Raw genomic sequence first — 19,575 nt, forward strand, 5'->3', positions numbered from 1 at the left:
TTTTTGAGAGCCTGATTACAAAAACAAAAGTCTCACCATTTAATATCCATGTCCCAAGCACAAAATTGACCCATTGCAGGGAGTTTGACTTACCGGCGATCTGACCAATCATAATCCGCCGAATCCGCCATTTTTGTCTGTCAAAGCAGTCTGGAGAGTTAGTAGATTAACATTGGAGGATTTGAACTTGAAAAATGGAGTGTCAAGTCAAGTCAAGTCATCCTCATTTATATAGCGCTTTTAACAATGTAGATTGTTTCAAAGCAGCTTTACAGAGATAAACATATAATTTAAGGTAACAGAGATTGGTTTGGTTTTATAGTGGCTCTTGCAAAATGTTTTTTCCAGCTAAAGTTAGTTTTGATTGATTCACTTCCGTCTAAATGATCATTTGTTATTAAATTAGGGGCCGCTAAGACGACACCGTTCTCTCTAAACAGACTTTAAAGGGGTGATGAACTGAGAAATCAAATTTTCCTTGAGCTTTTGACATCTAAGAGGTCATAATATCATAAGAATATCCTGTAAGTTTCAGAACTGAAAACGTCCTTGTTAGTCCAATAAATGCTTTTATTGACACCAGGCTCAGCAAACGACTCGTTTTTCAAACTGGGGAACTATGACGTCAAAGAGGATAAAACACCACCCCTGCAGAAGAAGATCAACGCCTACTTCAACACGGCCGGTTTAGCCCCGCCCACCGATTCGCGCATTACAGGCATAGCTAAATAACATAGGCCTACCTCGTGATGACAAACCGGATCGAGCTACCGAGCAGTAAACATGCCGTTTACTAAATATTGTGCAGTGCCTGGTTGTGGAAGAAGACAGTCGCTGCATAGGCTTCCTCTGGATTCCAATAGGAATGCATGGTTAAAATTTATTTTTAATGAGGTTCCAGCTGATGTGGGTAAAACATTGTCCGTTTGTTCGCTTCATTTCGCCAAGGACTGTTTTGTAAACAAGACACAAGTCGAGACAGGATTTGCAGACCGATTAAGATTGAAAAACGGTGCTGTGCCTTCTATATTGGATCCGACAGGAATGGTGCAACACACTTATGTGAGTAAAATTTCTATAAAAACATTAAAGATAGCCTACATTAGAAGTAGCATAAACAATTAACAATAACTTACCACGCTGTCACAGGCTGAAGTATCCGTTGTATTTGAGGTGTTGTTGGTTCATTGTCCTGCGATTCGGGATCGGACTCTGGGTCGAACATGTATGGGCGAATCATTCCGCTTGCCATTTTAAAACATTGGAAGTTTTCAAAACAATTTCCCCCACGTGCACTGACGAGTGAGTTGAAACTCATTATTATGCAAAACTGTTATCCACTCACAGCAGTGGGCGTTTACTTCCAAGTCTTCAATGCGAGACGCCCATAAAAACCGAGCGTTTTTGAGCTAGGCTCAAAACTAGGGTAGAAAATAGCCTATTACTTATTCATTTTGATGTTTTTGAATGTAAAAACCAAGCGAACGTCATAAGTTGACCTCAGACAACAATATAATTTTTTTTAAAAAGCCAGTTCATGACCCCTTTAAACGTGAACCTGTGATAGACGCTGATGGCGTTCACATGCGCATTAAGAATTGATTCTATAGTTATGTGCGTTTGAATATATGTGCGCAGGTTTGTAATTCCTTACAAACCATGCCTAAACAAACTACTTGTCTATAAATTTTGATGCAGAATTTTTATTTTATCTTATCATTTTGGGTAGGTACGCGAACCGAAAAATTCCACAACGCTTTATCTGTAGAGTGGTATAGGGATCCTCCATAGGGAGAGGCTAGTTGGCACTTCAGCACTGCATTGTCATCAGGTCCAGGCGAAAGTCCTTCGTCAGATATGGAAACGGCCTGGATCCAGCAGGCTGCGGGAAAACCTCGGGATAAACAAAGATACTAAAATTAGCATAGATGCCATTCTTCTTATGATGTAACGAGTACATCAGGATTTGAGGGAAGTGTTCCCAGTTCCGGCTGACCTAATCGAAGCAGCCTAATATTGAATTATAGAAGTCTATAGAGTGTTATGTGAATGCTAGGTCAAAGAGATGTGTTTTTAGTCTAGCTTTGAACTGACAGACTGTGTCTGCTTCCCGGACAATGTAAGGAAGATTGTTCCAAAGTTTTGGTGCTAAATAGGAAAAGGATCTACCGCCAGCAGTCGATTTATATATTCTAGGTATTATCAACTGGCCGGAGTTTTGAGATCGCAATAGACGTGAAGGACTATAATGCGTTAAGAGCTCGCTCAAGTACTGGGGAGCTAAACCATTTAGTGCTTTGTAAGTAATCAGCAATATTTTAAATTTATACGATGTTTAATAGGGAGCCAATGCAGTGTTGACAGAACCGGGCTAATATGGTCGTACTTCCTGGTTCTGGTAAGATTTCTAGCGGCTGCGTTTTGAACTAGCTGTAGTTTGTTTATTAAGCGTGCAGGGCAACCACCCAGTAGAGCATTACAATAATTAGAACATTATCATTATGTGTACAAATAACACGAACAATAACATTATGTGTACTGAGGTCTTTCCGCAGTTAAAACAACATTCCTTCTGATGTTCATTAATGTTTATTTGATGCTATAAATTAACTAGAAGGAAGAGATGATCGGTTCACGAGAAGCTTTAACTGAGGCACTACAGCGATCTCTCACGACACCTTTAAGAGCAACAAAACGGTATTAATTGTTTAAATACTTTTTAAAAAATTACCAAATTTGAAAGTTGAGACTTTGTTTCATATCAAAAGTAATCTGCACTGTCCTGTCTGTCAGTGCGTTGTAAGTGTCCTCTTTGCTCCGCGATGTATTTTTCACTGCGTGAGAACATGGTGTGATGTGAGAGCGGCATGGCTTGTCGGGCATAGTAAAAGTAACTATACAGGTCGTCATATGGTTAATGTTAATAAACTTTTTTTTTTTTCGAACTGCTTGATTAACATGTATCCTCCGCACTAATTCTCGAGAACTACAACACTGCTGAACTTTTTTGTGCTGTCTTGCACATATATGATCTTTTCTGTACTATTATGCCTCTGGACCAGAGCACACTGTACGTGACACTGACCCGAAACCTGGCTTCATTAGCTGCAAAGGAAAGCATATTTACACTCTCTGAATTGTGACTTGTCTTGACTTGACCCTCTTTTGGTCTTGGTCTTGACTCCGACTGAATCAGGTCTCGACCTGGACTTAAATGAAATGGTCTCTACAACACTGCTCTTGTCCATACAACGGAAGTGATCAGGAACAAAGAGGACTAAAATCACCATAAAATTAGTCCATACAACTTGATCACTATGTTCCAGATTTTCTGAAACCATACAATACTTTTAATAGACAAATTTTAAGAAATATCTAAATATCTGGCCCTCTGCCATAGAGCAAATCTCCATGAAGACTCTTCTTCTCCATGAATTTTTCTTCCTCATCTCTCTCAATCTTTCCCTAAGGTACTTGATAGACTAGGTTTTGACTCTCGTCTGACTGCAAGTCTTTAATTGCGTTTAGAGATTTGGAGCTGAGAGCTCAAATATACTCACACTCTCTCTCATTATTTCCCCATCTGTCTTCTTTTCAAATGGTTTGATTTAAAGCTGTGTGTGTGAATGAGCTCTGTTTTGAACTTTCTGCCTGAATGAAATAGATTTTCCATTTGATCATGTGAGGTTGAGAGGTCTTGGCTTCTAAAAGGTTGTAGTCTGACTGCTGCTGAGAACATTGAAACCCCAGAGATCGTCACTGTGACACGCTGCTCTTCCCTGGACCGATATTTGCCAATAGCATGACCAAGACTCTAAATGGATTAAACTTGTGTCATTACACCAATGCATTTCACAAATACTCACAATTTCACCATGCCACTCACCATCACAAACAAACAAAAAGTTTAATTATGGTTCTAACATGTCACCCACACACAGCTTTTCTTCCAAACTGAGAAATCCTTCAATCTTACAAATGGGCATGTTTTATTCTAATAAGTATGTTAAACAATAACTAATACTATTTTCTGTAGTGTATATATTTTATTACAACAAAGATATGTTTTGGATGTGTATCCAGAACTTAATTTCACCTGTAATATGAGCACACATCGGATTATTAAAACGATTTAGCTGAAATATCAGTCTCACAAACCTGAAGTTCTGGTGCTCAGTAACGGATATGACCGACAATGACTTGCATTACAGTGCTTGAGAGTGTTAGCCTGTTAAATTGTGACTCATTGAAAAGAACGAGCAGATAGAGTTTACTATCGTCTTCTCCGCAGGCTCACTTGCTGGCTATTGTGATTAATTACAGCAAGAACTATTCATTATCAAGGATCCTGGATGAGTCAGAAGCTCAGCGGCCTTAAATGTGGACAGAATTTTTGCTATAGAGATGTGTTCACAAGAGTAACATTAGCAGAGAAAATAAGTGTGAACATGGGAAATGGGGATTGCAAGGCAATCTGCAGAGATGGAGAGAGAGAGACAAGAATGACATGAAGCGAGTGATAAATGGAGAGTGCGAGAGGCAGTAGAGACGACAGACGTTTGGGAACCGGCTAAATTGCTTTGTGCATTTCATGGCAGCTTCATCATCAAAGCTAATTACTAACAGCTCTCTAAAGCCCTCTATATTTATTCATCCATTGATCGTGTGCATGTGTGTGTAATTTTAAGCGTGTGTAGCACTTATTTTGCTAGGAAAGCTTATGCCTCCATTTAAAATGATTTAGATTTTTTTTGGTAAAATGAAATTTGTTACTCTTCTGTTCTTTGATATTGTTGGCCAATTAAGCACAAGTTAGTGTTCGAATTGAGGTAGGACTTGGCAGGGAGGCTGGTACTTGATGGTAGACTTGGGGGCCCTCAAATATTTTTGTAAAGGTTCTCCACCTTTTACTCAAAGGCCCCCTATTATCCAACACAATATTTAAAATTATTATATTGTTAGATATTTCTGGGATTTCTGTTGGAAAGTTATAAAATAAAAAATTACAAAAATGAACAATAAATATTTTAGATTTCCAGTTTATATCTTGATTTTGTTATCTTTTAGCAGCTTAATTTCGAATCAGTGTTATATTCGTTTTTTATTTCAGTTGTATTATACTTTTATTGATATTTTGAATTAGCTTTTATTTTAATCATTTTAATCATATAAAATAATTTTTTGTCACTTTTTTGTCAATTATATACATATATATATATATATATATATATATATATATATATATATATATATATATATATATATATATATATATATCTGTAAAAAATATATATTTTGAAAAGTTTTGGAAACTTACAATTAAATTCAACTCAACAAATTGCTTCCAACTAATTATTCGCAAACAAAAATATGCATTGTGGTCATTTTAGTTTAAGGTCTGAAGGCACAATTAAAAAAATATATTCACTGAACATATTAAATTGTGTTCAGCCAGTCCATCAAGTAGAAGTGAAAAATCTGTGTCTGACGAACAAGCCTTGCACAAAAACAAAAAAAAAAAACCACATATACGCATGCGCCTGAGAGAAACCGTTGGTTTAACAGCTATCTATATTTACATAAGTAACCTTAGTTTTACGTATGGCTGAATTATGTTGTTGTTACCTGATTCAGTATGCTAAACTACTGCTCACTGTTTCTGCCTTAAATTAATACATTGTTTAAATTAATAGATTATTAGCTAACTGCGTGATTTGTATAAATTTCTGAAATGCATAACTTGGATACTCTAAATTGTAATGACATGCATTTTCTGTAAAGCTGCTGTTAAACGATATTGTGAAAAGCACTATACAAATAAAAGATGATTGAAAAGGTGTCCAAACATCACTGATAATACAATAGATGTGCTTTACCGACATTATTAGCAATTCAGTTCAGCGATGCTTTTATGTTCAGCGATGCAGCGATTACTCGTGTAACGTTAATATCGCTTGATTAACATAGTGCCACTTACCCTTCCTGTTATCAAGAACATTTTCTTCATCTCCAGACGATAGATTTTGGGATCATTAACCCATCCTGAGGTGAAGTAGCGGTATGGCTTCAGTGCTTTTAAATGAGAGCCTTTAGAGCTCCACCGGTGAATGGAGAGGGATTGTGGACGAGGTAGATGTAAATGTCAGCAAACGTCAAATTTGGCAAGTTTTTACTAGACTTAAGTGGAGTCAGCAATTCGTTTGACAGTAAATACGGATCTATACCTAAATTATCTATTTTATTTAAATACCGTTGCTTTTCGTCTGTAGTGAGGTGTGCTATTTTAGTGTGCGACATCTTTCCGATCACCAAGAGAGGCTACGCAATTTAACGCAAAGGTCCTAAAGATGGCAGCCACAACAAAAAGTCACGTGTCTGAAACCCATCAATAGTGGGTTCAGATGTATGCGCGGGAGAGTGAGAAGTTGATGGTGAGGACGACGACAGAACATCATTTAAGTTATGGTGAGTACTGAACTCTGTATTTATTAAGTCTTGTGTGTACATTAATTTGAGTGCTGGTCTCAATTTCAACATAATACCGAAAATATATTACTATATATTACATTATATTACATTACCGCGCCCGATTCTCCGAATGCTTTACTTTAGCACACAGTATATTTTACATACATAACATTGTGTCTGGCAGAATAACAGTGAATTCACGCCTTTTCAGGTTTCATGATAGCATTTTATAACCTAATTTAGCCCATACTAATCTCTCAGTTACTATTTACTGAACTAAATAATTTTATCTTACTTTATTATGATTATATTAAATGTGTGAGACACTGTACCTTTGTAACTTTTTTCTCAACCTAATCCAGCATCCATAGGTCTGACTCACCAGGTATCATTTAGTGAAGATAACTGAACCTCTAAGTTACGACTTTCACAGTGAGTAACGTATTTAACAAGAGTTGTTATTGCATATTTGTTCATTCCATATTTGTGTCAAATACTGTTAGCTCTTATGATATGCAATTTGTGTAAAGTTGCTTTATTAAGAGCCGCCATGAAACCGCTTAAACGTGTGACAGTGTAATTCAGGCTGCATGTAACGAAGTTGATGTCTGCCATTTTGTGTTAGTCTGGGGGCACACTAGCTTGTTGAGGACACAACGTGATGATATCATTTTAGGTAACGACATCCTCAGTTGGTTCTGGCTTACTTAATGCCTTAGGCAAGATTAGATATGGAGCCTCTAAATTAGAAAAAAGTTAAATTAAAAATAAAAGTTGTGTTTGGGTTAAATGCTAATGTTACTTTTAAAACTTAGTATTATTTGATGATATTACATTTACATTATTAATTATTTGACTAAGTTAATGAATTTAATGAACAAGGACCAAATTTGTTTGTTGTAATCCACTAATGTATCCACCTTATTATCAATGCAGAAGTAAGCTATTTTACGAGAATATGCAAGACTTCCAATTCATTTGATGCCCAGTGTTACTGCCAGGATCCGCCACTAGACATCCTCATGAATTTCAAATTCATTAAGATGTTTTAAGGATAAAAATATTGCTGCATGTGATTTAAAGACATAAATGAATCAAATTTGGCAGTGTTATGTAAAACACTTCTGTTCTTCTCAGCTATTTGATGCAAGGAGGCTTTGTCATTTATTTATTTTGCAGGTTTCCAGCTTAAGATGTCCATGCAGTGCCGCTTCTGCAAGTTTTCATCACATCACCAAGACATACATTTCGTACTTCCCGTTTTTCCTTTTTGTGTGTGTGACTTTTGCAGTCTTTCAAATATTTGTAAATGTTTTAGATGTTAAATGTTTATAAATTGTTGAGATGCAGTTTCATGAGCTCAAAGTACCTCTTGTGAGAATACAAAAATTCAAGTGAAGTTACACTAAACATTTGAAGTAACCCTCTCCATTTACTTGCATTTTATGGTGTTTTTGACATTTTTGCACTTAAGCAAATATTTGGAGATGTTTAACTGTTAAAGGGGCATTCGGCAACTATTTCAGCTTAATAAAACCGTTTAGAAATCATTTGGACGGTTTAATAACCTGTTCTGGTGAGAATGGTGACTTTCCCCGCTCTCCCCAACGTTCCAAGGCGGAAAACCAACCTTGCAATAAACACACACGCCGCCTTCAATGGGTATGATGTATTACCCACCTCGGTCGACATAGCTCCACACGATAAAGTTGGCCGGCTCGGATAATAACAACTGCACATGAACAGCGGTCGAAAGGGGGAGGAGGGTGCCGCAAGTGAGTTTTTTTTTTAACGACATTGTTGTGAAATGCCTCACAGCTGTAGCGGGAGCTCGTTTACAAAGCATGCGACAACAAAAGTGAAAATCAGCGAAGAAATTGCTAGGGTTGCCGAATGCCCCTTTAAGCTGCAGTTCCATGAACTCAAAGTACCTAAATACTAAAATTGAAGTGAAATTTCTCTAAATACTGGGTGAGTACACTCCCCAGTTAATTACATTTTATGGTATTTTTTTTATGTTTTTGCAGATAATTGATGTTTTTCAAATAATTGTGATTTTGTGAATAATAATAACTGTGAATGTATTAAATAAACTATTATATTATTAAATAAACTGGCAGAATTTTTTTTCATTTTCTTTTGGGGCAACTGGGAATAAACAATACAGTAAAGTTGCTTTACTAATATCAATTTACCAATATACATTTTTAGTTTAGGTAAAACAGAAAAAGAATACTACTACAATTTAAAATATGTAATTGGGCCAATAATATGCTTTGGTAAACTTATTTTTTTTTCAATTGGTTCAACGTATTATTTCTCATTAAGCCAATGTTAACAGACTATTGCAACAATCGATACATTTAAATTTACAGAATTTCACTTGGGCCATTTGAAAAATTTAGATCTGACCAGTCACTAGAAAATTGTGGGTTAGGGAGGTTAAAATGTGTTTACAGTGTATATATATATATATATATAGCTAATTAGTTTTAGTTTTTATTTAATTTTGACTTACAATTATTTCAGTTAGTTGCAAAGGCCACATTGCTTATTTTCCTTAATATTAATATTTTTTTTTATTTTATTTCAATTAAAAGAAATGTTGAAATGTTTTTTGCTTTAGTTAACGATAATAACCCTGTTTAGATTTTTAATATTTTAATTAGGGATGTCAAAATTACGCATTCATTTTGTGATCCCCCCCTTTTTCAGTTTAACACATTAAATATATTTAACCCAATCAATGTAGCATCCGCTTTTTTTTCTTCTTTGGCTGTGCTACTGTATATGATCACGATATCATTCCTTCAAGTTCTATTAAACCTCTCAAGTACCAAAAAAAAGAAGCAAAAAAAGCAAAAAAAAAAAAAAAAAAAACTCAAATCTGTATTGGGTGTTTAAAATTTGTGAAGTTTAATTTTAATATATTAATAAGTTATTATTTTTAATACTTTTATGTACTTTTATGCTTTAATCAGTCAGCAAGATGGTGAATTTGGAGAATTATTTACAGTAAATTAATAACATTTTATTAATACCTAATAAAACTAATGTGAACAAATACTATAATGAACACATACTCTGTGATTCTGATTGACTCAGATTTTCAATGTGAATTTTGTAACACAGTGCGTGTGTGTTTTCAGGACGTCTAACAGCAGTGCGACTTTGTCCTCATGTGCGTCGATGGAGCCGTGTGTGTCAGATGAACATTTCCAGGCACACAGTCACGCTGAACACACCTTCAGACGCATGGAGGCCTACCTGAGGACCAGGAAACTCTGTGATGTCGTCCTTCTCGCCGGAGACCGCAGAATACCGGCTCACAGGTAACAAAAAAACTGTACACATGATTCAAATGATTCACACAACCAAACCAAATGTTGAACCAAATGGCCTCAAACTAAACCGCACAAACTTTAGTAAGTCCAATGACAAGTTTTTCTCCAGTGTTGGGCCTTTGACACAAGATCTGAGTGGATCCAGTTCATGCTGCTGAATCACAAATGCCCTGGAGATGCTGGAGATGAGTGATGGTAGTTACATTTTACTGATGAATATAGCAGCAGTGGCACATTTATAGCACATTTCATTGTCAGCAAGTATTGCAGTTTCTGAATTTGACACATACAACTTTGGACTTTCAAAACTCTGATGGTATTATTTTGAGTATGGCTTTTGATAATGTGGAGTGTCTGTTATTGAGATTGAACAAGGTTTGATTACAACATATGAAAACTAAAATTATAATTAAATCACTATTTTTGCCCAATTTAAACTACCTAACTAAATTGAAAACCAAAATACTAAATAAAAAAAATCGACATTTTTAAAACTCGAAGCAAGATCAGTTTAACAGGCAGTTGAAGAGTTGAGCAGACGTGTGTCTTCTCTGGTGTAAACTGCATTGTCTTTGTCTGCTCACTGGATTGTGTCTGCAAATATTACAGTACATGAAAATGAGGATTTAAATGTTGGCTGAGATTTGATCAAATCATAAAGGGTCTCTCTTTATGATGTTAGTCAATGTTTCTTGGACCAAAAATATAATTTAACTTTACATAATATCTTTAATTTTATTTTTTATTTTTTTATTTTACAACAATTATATAATTTTAAGGAGAAAGGTTTAGTTTGATTCTTAAAACGATTCTTTTTTTTGGTGACTATTTTCATCTTCTTGGTTTGAAATTAACATTGAATATGTTTTAGAGATAGACTGCACTTAACACATCAGATCTCGATATTATTAATGAGACTTTGGACTTTGACAAGTGTGATTCCCCTGTGATGCTGATAGGCAGAGACAGGTGTTCAAAATCTATTTATCATGTGAGGCTCTGTTTACACCTGGTATTAAGATGAGTTTTGGTCGATTGGATCACAAGTGGACGACGCTAAACAGGCTCTTTTACAGGTGTAAACAGACTCTAAAATCTTTTGAGCTTGTCCACTTTTTACTACTTCCAGAGGTAGTCAAAAATGCATTAAGAACGGATTGGGTTCGTAGTGTAAACGTTCATGTCAGCCTCGAAGAAATCAGGGCAGAAGTGGTTGGAAGTGGACAAAAGAGACAGAATAAAACACCAGGTGTAAACAGGAATGTGTCTCCCTTGCCTACTTCTGATCCAATCGACCAAAACGCATCTTAATACCAGATGCAAACAGGGCCGGAGGGTTTCTAGATTTATGGAGAGGTGGACTGGGGCTAGTTTGAGACGCAATCTCAGGCACGAACAGCATCTATTCTTAGTGTGTGTGTGTGTGTGTGTGTGTGTGTGTGTGTGTGTGTGTGTGTGTGTGTGTGTGTGTGTGTGTTGACCGATTAAACGTATTTGTTAATCAATGTTGTGGAATAAAAGTATTAAAAATACAAAAATGCATTCACATATATTTTCAGTGCAGAGTACAAATGCAAAGGACTTTAGATGAATTTATTGTTGCTTTCAATTACAGAAATAAAATTATCTGTGTTTGTATTTGTGTAATGTATTGTGAACGTACAAAACATAGATTACAAAAGTTACAAGATATATATTTTTGCCTTTTGTTGCATGTGAGAATATTTTTTTTTACTGATAACTGTTATTAAAGGGAAATAATATGGACTGATTCAGACACAGTTGTTGTATTCTTCCCCCCCGCCGGTCCACAGATTTCCACTAATGCTGTTTTTGCATTTTTCCAAAATGTTTTTCCAGCTTAGTTTCTTAGGGTCTAAAATAAATCCAGCTTAGAGAGTTTGTAATTTTTTTAAGTATGTCATTTCAGTGCATCAAGTAAGTACATCAAAGGTCTGTCCTCCATAGACAAATTATGCACACCCAAAGATTTTTTATTTATATGTATTTGTATTGTTATGTAAATGGAAAAAAGTAATTTACAGAGACAAAAGGTCTTAATGTTATCTTATCTTTATTTTTATTTTTTTATTTTTTTGTTTGTTAACAAGCTGATGCAATAGATTCAAAGTAAACTAAATAATAGGCCTATATTTAATAATTAGATTCTGCAATAACATTTTTTCGCTCGTACAGAAAACGGCAGATTCTGTATTTCTCAATCTGCATCAGAACAACCAGGAAATGCAATCACGGAATTTAATGCAAATGTGCTGTAATTCAATAATAAAACAACTTTTCACATTAACATCTCTATTCATGGCAGTATTTCACTCGTGGGAGTGGGATTCAATTCCACCATACAAAAAGTGCAAATGGCTTTACCTCTGTTAAACGTGCCATTTGTTATTGATTTATAAATAAATTACCCATATAGATGGTCTGTCTCTATAATTCACTGTTAAATGCATGCTTTGCTATAGGGACTTGTGTTCCGATCACAGTTCTGATCCACACAGTTTTTGGAAAACACACGAAACAAAATGTAGCCATTATATTGTCAAATTGATGACATTAATACTGTAGCTTTAAAATGTATTAATCACATGTGTTAACAAGTTAACTTTGACAGCCCTACTTCAAAAGCATAGAAAGGGACAGTAAAATTCCTTTAAGTGAAGAATCACCCTTAAATACAGCACCTTGGCATTCCATCAATCTAATCCTCTCTAATCTGTTCATCCTATTTTCTCCTTCATTATTTTACCCTCTTCTTTGTGTCGTTTCCACGTGTTTGTTGATGGCATAGTTCGGCTGATTGCAAGGCTGCCTCAGGCAGCTGGAAGATTTTGCTGGTGTTTTATTTATAATGATGCACAAATGCACACTCATGCACTGTATAGTGAATAGCCTTTGTACTTTTTCTAACTAGAACGCCATCTGCAACCTAAAATGCTTGCCTAAAATCTTGCTTTAGCACACAGACCTTCAGGCTGCTATGAGAAAGAGCATTCAAAAAAGCTGAATCGGTTATCCAGTGACACTCTAATATGAGCAAAAACAGCAGAGAACCGCTAGAGTATTGTGTGTAAAGTGAAAGGTTTAAAAGCAGTCTACTCTGTGAGAAAAGAACATAAGAGAGAGTGAAGGAAAGTGGTAGAGTGCTACTCCTGCAGGCTCTAATGTACTTTCACTCCTGAAGCCTCATTTGTGTTCCCTTTCTTTCTCTTTTATTCTCTCACCTCATTACTTTTCTTTCATCATTATTCTTGCATGAGTATTCACCATTACCAGCGTCATGTGTTTCCATATCTCTGCGTTTGCATGTACTTGCTTAAAGTGGTGCAGGAGCAAGTTTTGAAGTGTGAGGCGCAATACCCTCTCAAGGCAATTATTTTACTTTTTCGATGAATTCATATTATGGCTGCACGGTATATCGAAATATCGCAAATTTACATATTGTGGTATGCATATTGCAATGGCTTGCGATAACTGCATGATATTAATATTCCAAAAGATTACAGAAAAGTCTAGGTTTTAGGTCGATGCAGACACTGGTTTACACACTTACTTTAACTTAACGTTAACTTACTTTTTATGTAATGCGACAGTAAAACAAATTGATTCTCACAAAAAGAATGTGAAAATGTGTTGGTAATATAATTTTCAGTTTTTAAATACAATTATATAAGTTCTTCAAAATGGTGCAGCCCTAATTCATATCAATTCGTATAATCTCATGCATACGTTTTCGTACAATCTGCATATGCCTCACTGAATATTAGTTTTATGTGTGGACCATCATGCTTACTTTTTTTCTGTATGTTTCCAAACAAACTAAGATGTATACATTCATACAAAATTGCCTACTTGTAAAGTAATTACATTTTCTCCTGAGATTGGGTTGTGGGCAGGGCCTTTTTGTGACATTACAACATGATAATGGCTTATTTCATTCATATTAATTGGAAAGGAAACTAGTAAAATAACGAATATTTATAATGGCAATTAGAAATGACAGGAAAAAAATAACAACTAAAAATCCTCACAAAACTGAAATCGGGAACAAAATCCCTTTCGATTCCAAATTGAAAACGTTATTTTTAAATGCAGGTAATTTAGTATATGCGTATTTGTAATTTATGTATATTGCGTGGATGACGGGTGGTTGGGCAGATATTGTGTTTTGTGGTAGGTGGTATGCCATACGGAACCGTTGCCACTGAAACTGCATATTAACGCACCAGTGGGGCTCGACAGCCTTAGTCAAACGGGTTGGCGCGTATGGTTGGGTTGCGGAGAGATTGTGAGATTGTGGTTAGGTCTCAGCAGCAAGAGGGAAGTAGAGGTCAGTAAGCTGGGCTAAGTTGAGTGGGAGACGGAGGGGGTGACTCTGGGACACCAGAGTCACTGTCGAGCCCTCTTGAGGTGTCGTGGGCTAGTCGACGAAACACTGAGGACGGAAGGTGCCCACTTGAAGACCCTAGAGATGTTCCCTACTCCGCTCAATCCAGAGGGTTGTTATGGGGGGACCGCACTGTGGTTGCAGCCGTTGTGTGTGCTGATGCGCAATACACTGTATTAACACCAGACAGAAAATTCACGTCACCAGATGGAAAGAATGGATGGAGAAGCATAGGTTACTGTAAAGCTACGTCTTAGTTGGTGATTATCTTGGCGAAAGCCGAGTACAAATCAGCATGAAGTTTTAACATCTACTCTCGTGTAATGGAAATCAGTAATAACATTCTAATCCCTCCAATCATTTTTCAAAAATGTTTGATGAAACCAAATATTTTTCACAATAATCTTTCAGGATTACTTCACTTAATTTACACAACTTTAAGGGATAGTTCACCCAAAAATGAAAATTAATCAGTCAATAATTACTCGCCCTCATGTCGTTCCAAACCCGTAATACTTTGGTTCATCTTCGGAACAAATGAAGATCTTTTTTTTAAGAAATCTGAGAGCTTTCTATCCCTCCACTGAAAGTCTACATAACTACCACTTTGATGCTTCAAAAAGTTCATAAAGAGATAGTGAATCTAATCCATATGATTTGAGCTGTTTAGTCTAAAATTTTTGAAGAGACACGATCGCTTTATATGATGAACAGATTTAATTTAGTCTTTTATTCACAGATAAACATTGATAAGTGAACATAAACATAATCTCAACTGAACATGCTTGACTCGTGAGAACAAACCACATTGGTTCCTTCAGGAGCTCAAACATGATGCGTAACACACGAGAAAGTATCTCATTGGTTCTCTCACGTCAAGCGAACATGCTTCTGTTTATTATAACTGATGTATGGGTTTATGAATGTTTATATGTGAAATAAGAGCCTATAGTAAATTCAGTCTGTTCCACATATAAAGCGATCGAGTCTCTTCAGAATATTTGGACTAAACCGTTCAGTTTATATGGATTATGGATCTCTTTATGAACTTTTTGAAGCGTCAAAGTGGTAGCTGCGTAGCTGTCAATGGAGGGAAATAAAGCTCTCTGATTTCATCAAAAAGATCTTCATTTGTTTTCCGAAGATGAACAAAAGTCTTACGGGATTGGAATGACATGATGGTGAATAATTAAAGGGATAGTTCACCCAAAGATGAATATTCTGTCATCATTTACTCACTCTTATGTTGTTGTAAACCTGAATGAATTTATTTCCTCTGTTGAACACAAAAGAATATATTTGAAAGAATATCAGTAACCAAACAGTTGTGGGACACCATTGACTTCCATAGTATTTTTTTTTCCTACAATGGAAGTCAATGGGAGACCAGAAACTGTTTAGTTACCCATAATATTAAAAATATCTTATTTTGTGTTCAACTGTCACGATTAGCCACGCACTTCCTGGGTTTACTTGGACTACATTTCCCATCATACACCTCCCTGGACTGATAACACCAAACACCATACACCTGCACTGCACTGATTGCACACACACCTGCACTTCATTTACACACACATAAAAGCCACTTCCACCCACCACTTCTCTGCGAAGTCTTGATCTGCCCCGGCCATCATTTCTGAGCGTTATCTTCCCGAGTTTGATTTCTGTGTTTGACCTTTTGATTGTTTATCGTTGCTGACCCTTCTCTGCCTGCCCTGACCCTGGACTGTTTACTGGACTCTGATTCTCTCTGCCTGCCTCGACCCTTTGCCTGTCTACCTGGTTTGTCTCAGCCTTGCCTTCTCTGTTCTGTTTGCCACTGTTTGACCCTGCCTGTTTTGACCATTCTAATAAATGCTGCAAATGGATCCCCTTGCGTCTGCGCCACCATTACATCAACAGAGGAAAGAAATTCATACGGTTTGGACCAACATGAGGGTGTGTAAATGATGACGTATAAATGATCCGTATGAAACGGGCAGCTAGACGCGTCCACAAGCTACTACGGAGATGACGAGTCAGCATTGAGACTTAATCTCTGCAGCCAAAAACACATGAAGCATTATCAAAATTATTAAAATGTTTAGACAGTCTCCTTCTGTTTTTTCACGACACACTCATAATAATGACGTTTGTCGGTGGGCTGTGGCAAGCTTAATGCGTGTGTTTGAGCGCTGATTAGGCTATGAAATATATAGGCAATTAAAGGCTTGTTATTATGATTAATGGCTTATCAATATAAACACGCGATTAGCAGACTAATCGTTTAAATTAATGTCTACTATAGTCAACTAGAGAAATCTTAAGTTGAGGGCAGCCCTAGTTATAAGTCACAATCATCTTTTATTCATTTCTAGTTGAGTGTTGATGTCGCATTGATAAAGTTTAATAGTTGTCAGTTGGTAATCTGGTTTGATATGTATATAATGGAAATTATATTAATCAAATATTAATCTTATTAAACAGCCAGCATTCATCCAAGCAGAACAATAAAATTGCTTAGTAACTTAATACGTAATGCAAACAAAAACAAACCTCACAAAGTTTGCCTTCCTTTCAAGCTGTAATACAAGCATGCACACACTCTCAGTTCTTTGATATAGTAATTAGCATTTCGGCTATAAGTCTAATAGATTTAAAGCCGCAAGCTTTGACTGAGTGTGTGTGCATGTGAATATCTTTGTCTGCAGAGCTGGATTTGAATAGGAAATCCTCATTTTACCATGCTTCAGTTAACAGATTCTCAAATCCTGTCTCTTACAGTAATCTTTCTCTCTCACTCTCTCTCTGTTTCTCATTTCTGTCTATTTTATCCCCCTCCCCCTCCTCTTTTTTATCATGCTGTAACGTACAGCACACAAGTGTCTATTCCAGGGGTCTCCAAACTTATTTCACTTTTTAAAAATGAAAGTGGCTGAGAGCTACTCATGTTATACAATACTGTGTCATAACTTAGAGTTCTACACCCTTTAATGTTAGAGAAAAGAACAGATCACAGAATACAGTTCTTTATGGAAAACAGTAGCCTACTTTGCATATTTGCATATTATACTGTAGTTGTTAATAAAGTTATTATAGTGCATCATAACTACATTATAGTGACTAAAATGATCACGATTATCACGCATTGTTAGAATGTGCTGGAAATGTTCAAAAAGTACTGATACTACACGCTGAAATCATTTCACAAAGTTTTAATGTCGAAAATCAACAAACAACAAATACAATTAGCAGCGCTATGCAGTTTTTGGTTGAATAAACATTACAATATTAACATATGGGAAATGAAGGACTCATTTTGAGGCCCCATTTGAAGGAGCCTTCGAATTGGGACAGCCTTCGTAGTGTCACGGTGACGCAATCGGCTTTTAAATGCGGCCTTCAAAGGAAAAAGTCTCTGAATTGGGACACAGATTATATTAGCTCACTCTGATGAAAAGTACATCTTGGCGAGCTACCTCCAATCTGGCCACGAGCTACTGTGTTGGAGACATACTGTATGCTGTGAAAAAACGAGAGCATGTAAAACATGTGGGCACTCAGTGAGATACAGTATAGTGTCATCTCAGTTTCTCTCTTTGTCTTTCTCTCTTAGACTGGTTCTCTCATCAGTGTCTGATTACTTTGCGGCCATGTTCACCAGTGATGTCCGAGAGGCAAAGCAAGACGAGATCAAAATGGAGGGTGTGGACCCAGATGCATTATGGGTCTTGATACAGTACGCTTACACAGGTATGTGTTTATCTGGAAGAGATGTTTGGTTAGAAATATTCACATGCACATATACTAAGGATGCAAATTGAAATTTTAGCTGATACAAATTAGTCAAAAATTATTTTGATATTATGGCTGATATTCAAATTTTATACTATTTTCTACAAAAATAAAACAAAATGGACTAAAAATAAAATACTTTTAATTATAATGGTGTACTGTTTTGCATTTAAAAGTCTGAAAGACTGATATTCATTTTGTAATTAATTAGCTTATACATTTTAAGTTAAAAGATTAGTTTAATTTGACATTAATTTAATTTGACATAATTTCTAACATTAATTTGAATGTTAGAAGACAAATGGAGTGTTAATGTAAACATGGAAAATTATCCATGAATATTCAATTTCAGCTGTTATACAGTTTATATTCAATATTAGCTGATACAGCACTGTTTATAAGTTTGGGGTCTGTAAGATTCTTTACGCTCACCAAGGCTGCATTTATTTGATGAAAATTACTGTAAAAACAGTAATATTGTGACATTATTACAATTAAACTGTAATAATATAACTGATTCTATTTTAATATATTTTAAAATGTAATTTATTCCTGTGATGGCAAAGCTGAATTTTCAGAATCCTTACTCCAGTCTTCAGTGTCACAATATCCTTCAGAAATCATTCTGTATCATACATATGCTGATTTGGTGCTCAAGCAACATTTCTTATCACCAATGTTCAAAACAAGAGCAAATAGTGAAATAGTGTTTGAAATAGTAATAGAAAAAATATTCTGTCATTTTTGATCAAATGAATGTGTCCTTGCTAAATAAAGTATCTTTAAAAAAAAACTCCACACCTTTGAATGGTAGTAAATAAATAAACCAATAAGCACTCTTTAACAGATTTGCACACCTAATCTCAGTCTTTCTTTCTACAGGGCGTTTGGAGTTGAGAGAGGACACTATAGAGAGTTTGTTGTCAGCTTCATGTCTTCTGCAGCTGTCTGCGGTGGTTCAGGCCTGCTGCAGTTATCTAATGAAACAACTCCATCCCTCCAACTGTCTGGGCATTCGATCCTTTGCAGATGCTCAGGGCTGCCTGGACCTCCATAAGGTGGCACACAACTACACCATGGTGAGCACACACACATTGAGAAGAGTTACACACTCACTTAATTAGTGCAAAAGATATGCTGGCAAAGTCAAAAGGAGTTCCTGCATGCTCCTGGAAAGTGGATACTAAACCTTTTGGGGTTTTTTTATCTTCAATGAGCACCCGTCTCTCTCAGCCTCATTTTTCCTCTTTTATCACTTTTCTTTCATTTTTCTTTGTTTGTCTGCCTCCTAACCAAACGCATACTGAATGATTTATCATCCGCAGTTCACCGAGTTAAAACTTGGAAGTGAATTAGAGGACACTATCGAGCGTGTGCACGCAACAGCGATATGCTTAAAGTTACAGAGACGTATTTTTTTGTTCGTCTATGTGGGTGGCTGCCTCAGTGAGTGTGTGTATTTGTATTCATCTATAGGCGTCTGTGTCCATCTGGCTGTCTGTGCCCGTTTTTGTGGGTTTATGAGAGGGCAATTGAGCTCAATTTAACAGGCGTGGAAGCACTGGTGCCGAAAAAGTTCCC

General features: G+C 36.2%; 1 protein-coding gene across 2 annotated transcripts in view; it reads left to right on the forward strand.

Moving 5' to 3' along the window:
- klhl5 (kelch-like family member 5) overlaps positions 1–19,575 on the forward strand; it is an 86,053-nt gene that overhangs the window by 37,085 nt on the left and 29,393 nt on the right. For both annotated transcript variants that reach the window (XM_077205000.1, XM_077204999.1), the window contains exons 2-4: positions 9,618–9,800; positions 17,816–17,952; positions 18,877–19,073. In XM_077205000.1, coding sequence (XP_077061115.1) covers positions 9,658–9,800; positions 17,816–17,952; positions 18,877–19,073 — 477 coding nt within the window. In that variant the 5' untranslated portion in view covers positions 9,618–9,657. The remainder of the gene's footprint in view (positions 1–9,617; positions 9,801–17,815; positions 17,953–18,876; positions 19,074–19,575) is intronic.

Source organism: Siphateles boraxobius, unplaced genomic scaffold (genome assembly GCF_051911475.1).
Source record: "Siphateles boraxobius isolate OS27281-9 unplaced genomic scaffold, OSU_SipBor_1 53, whole genome shotgun sequence".
NCBI classification, from domain to species: domain Eukaryota; kingdom Metazoa; phylum Chordata; class Actinopteri; order Cypriniformes; family Leuciscidae; genus Siphateles; species Siphateles boraxobius.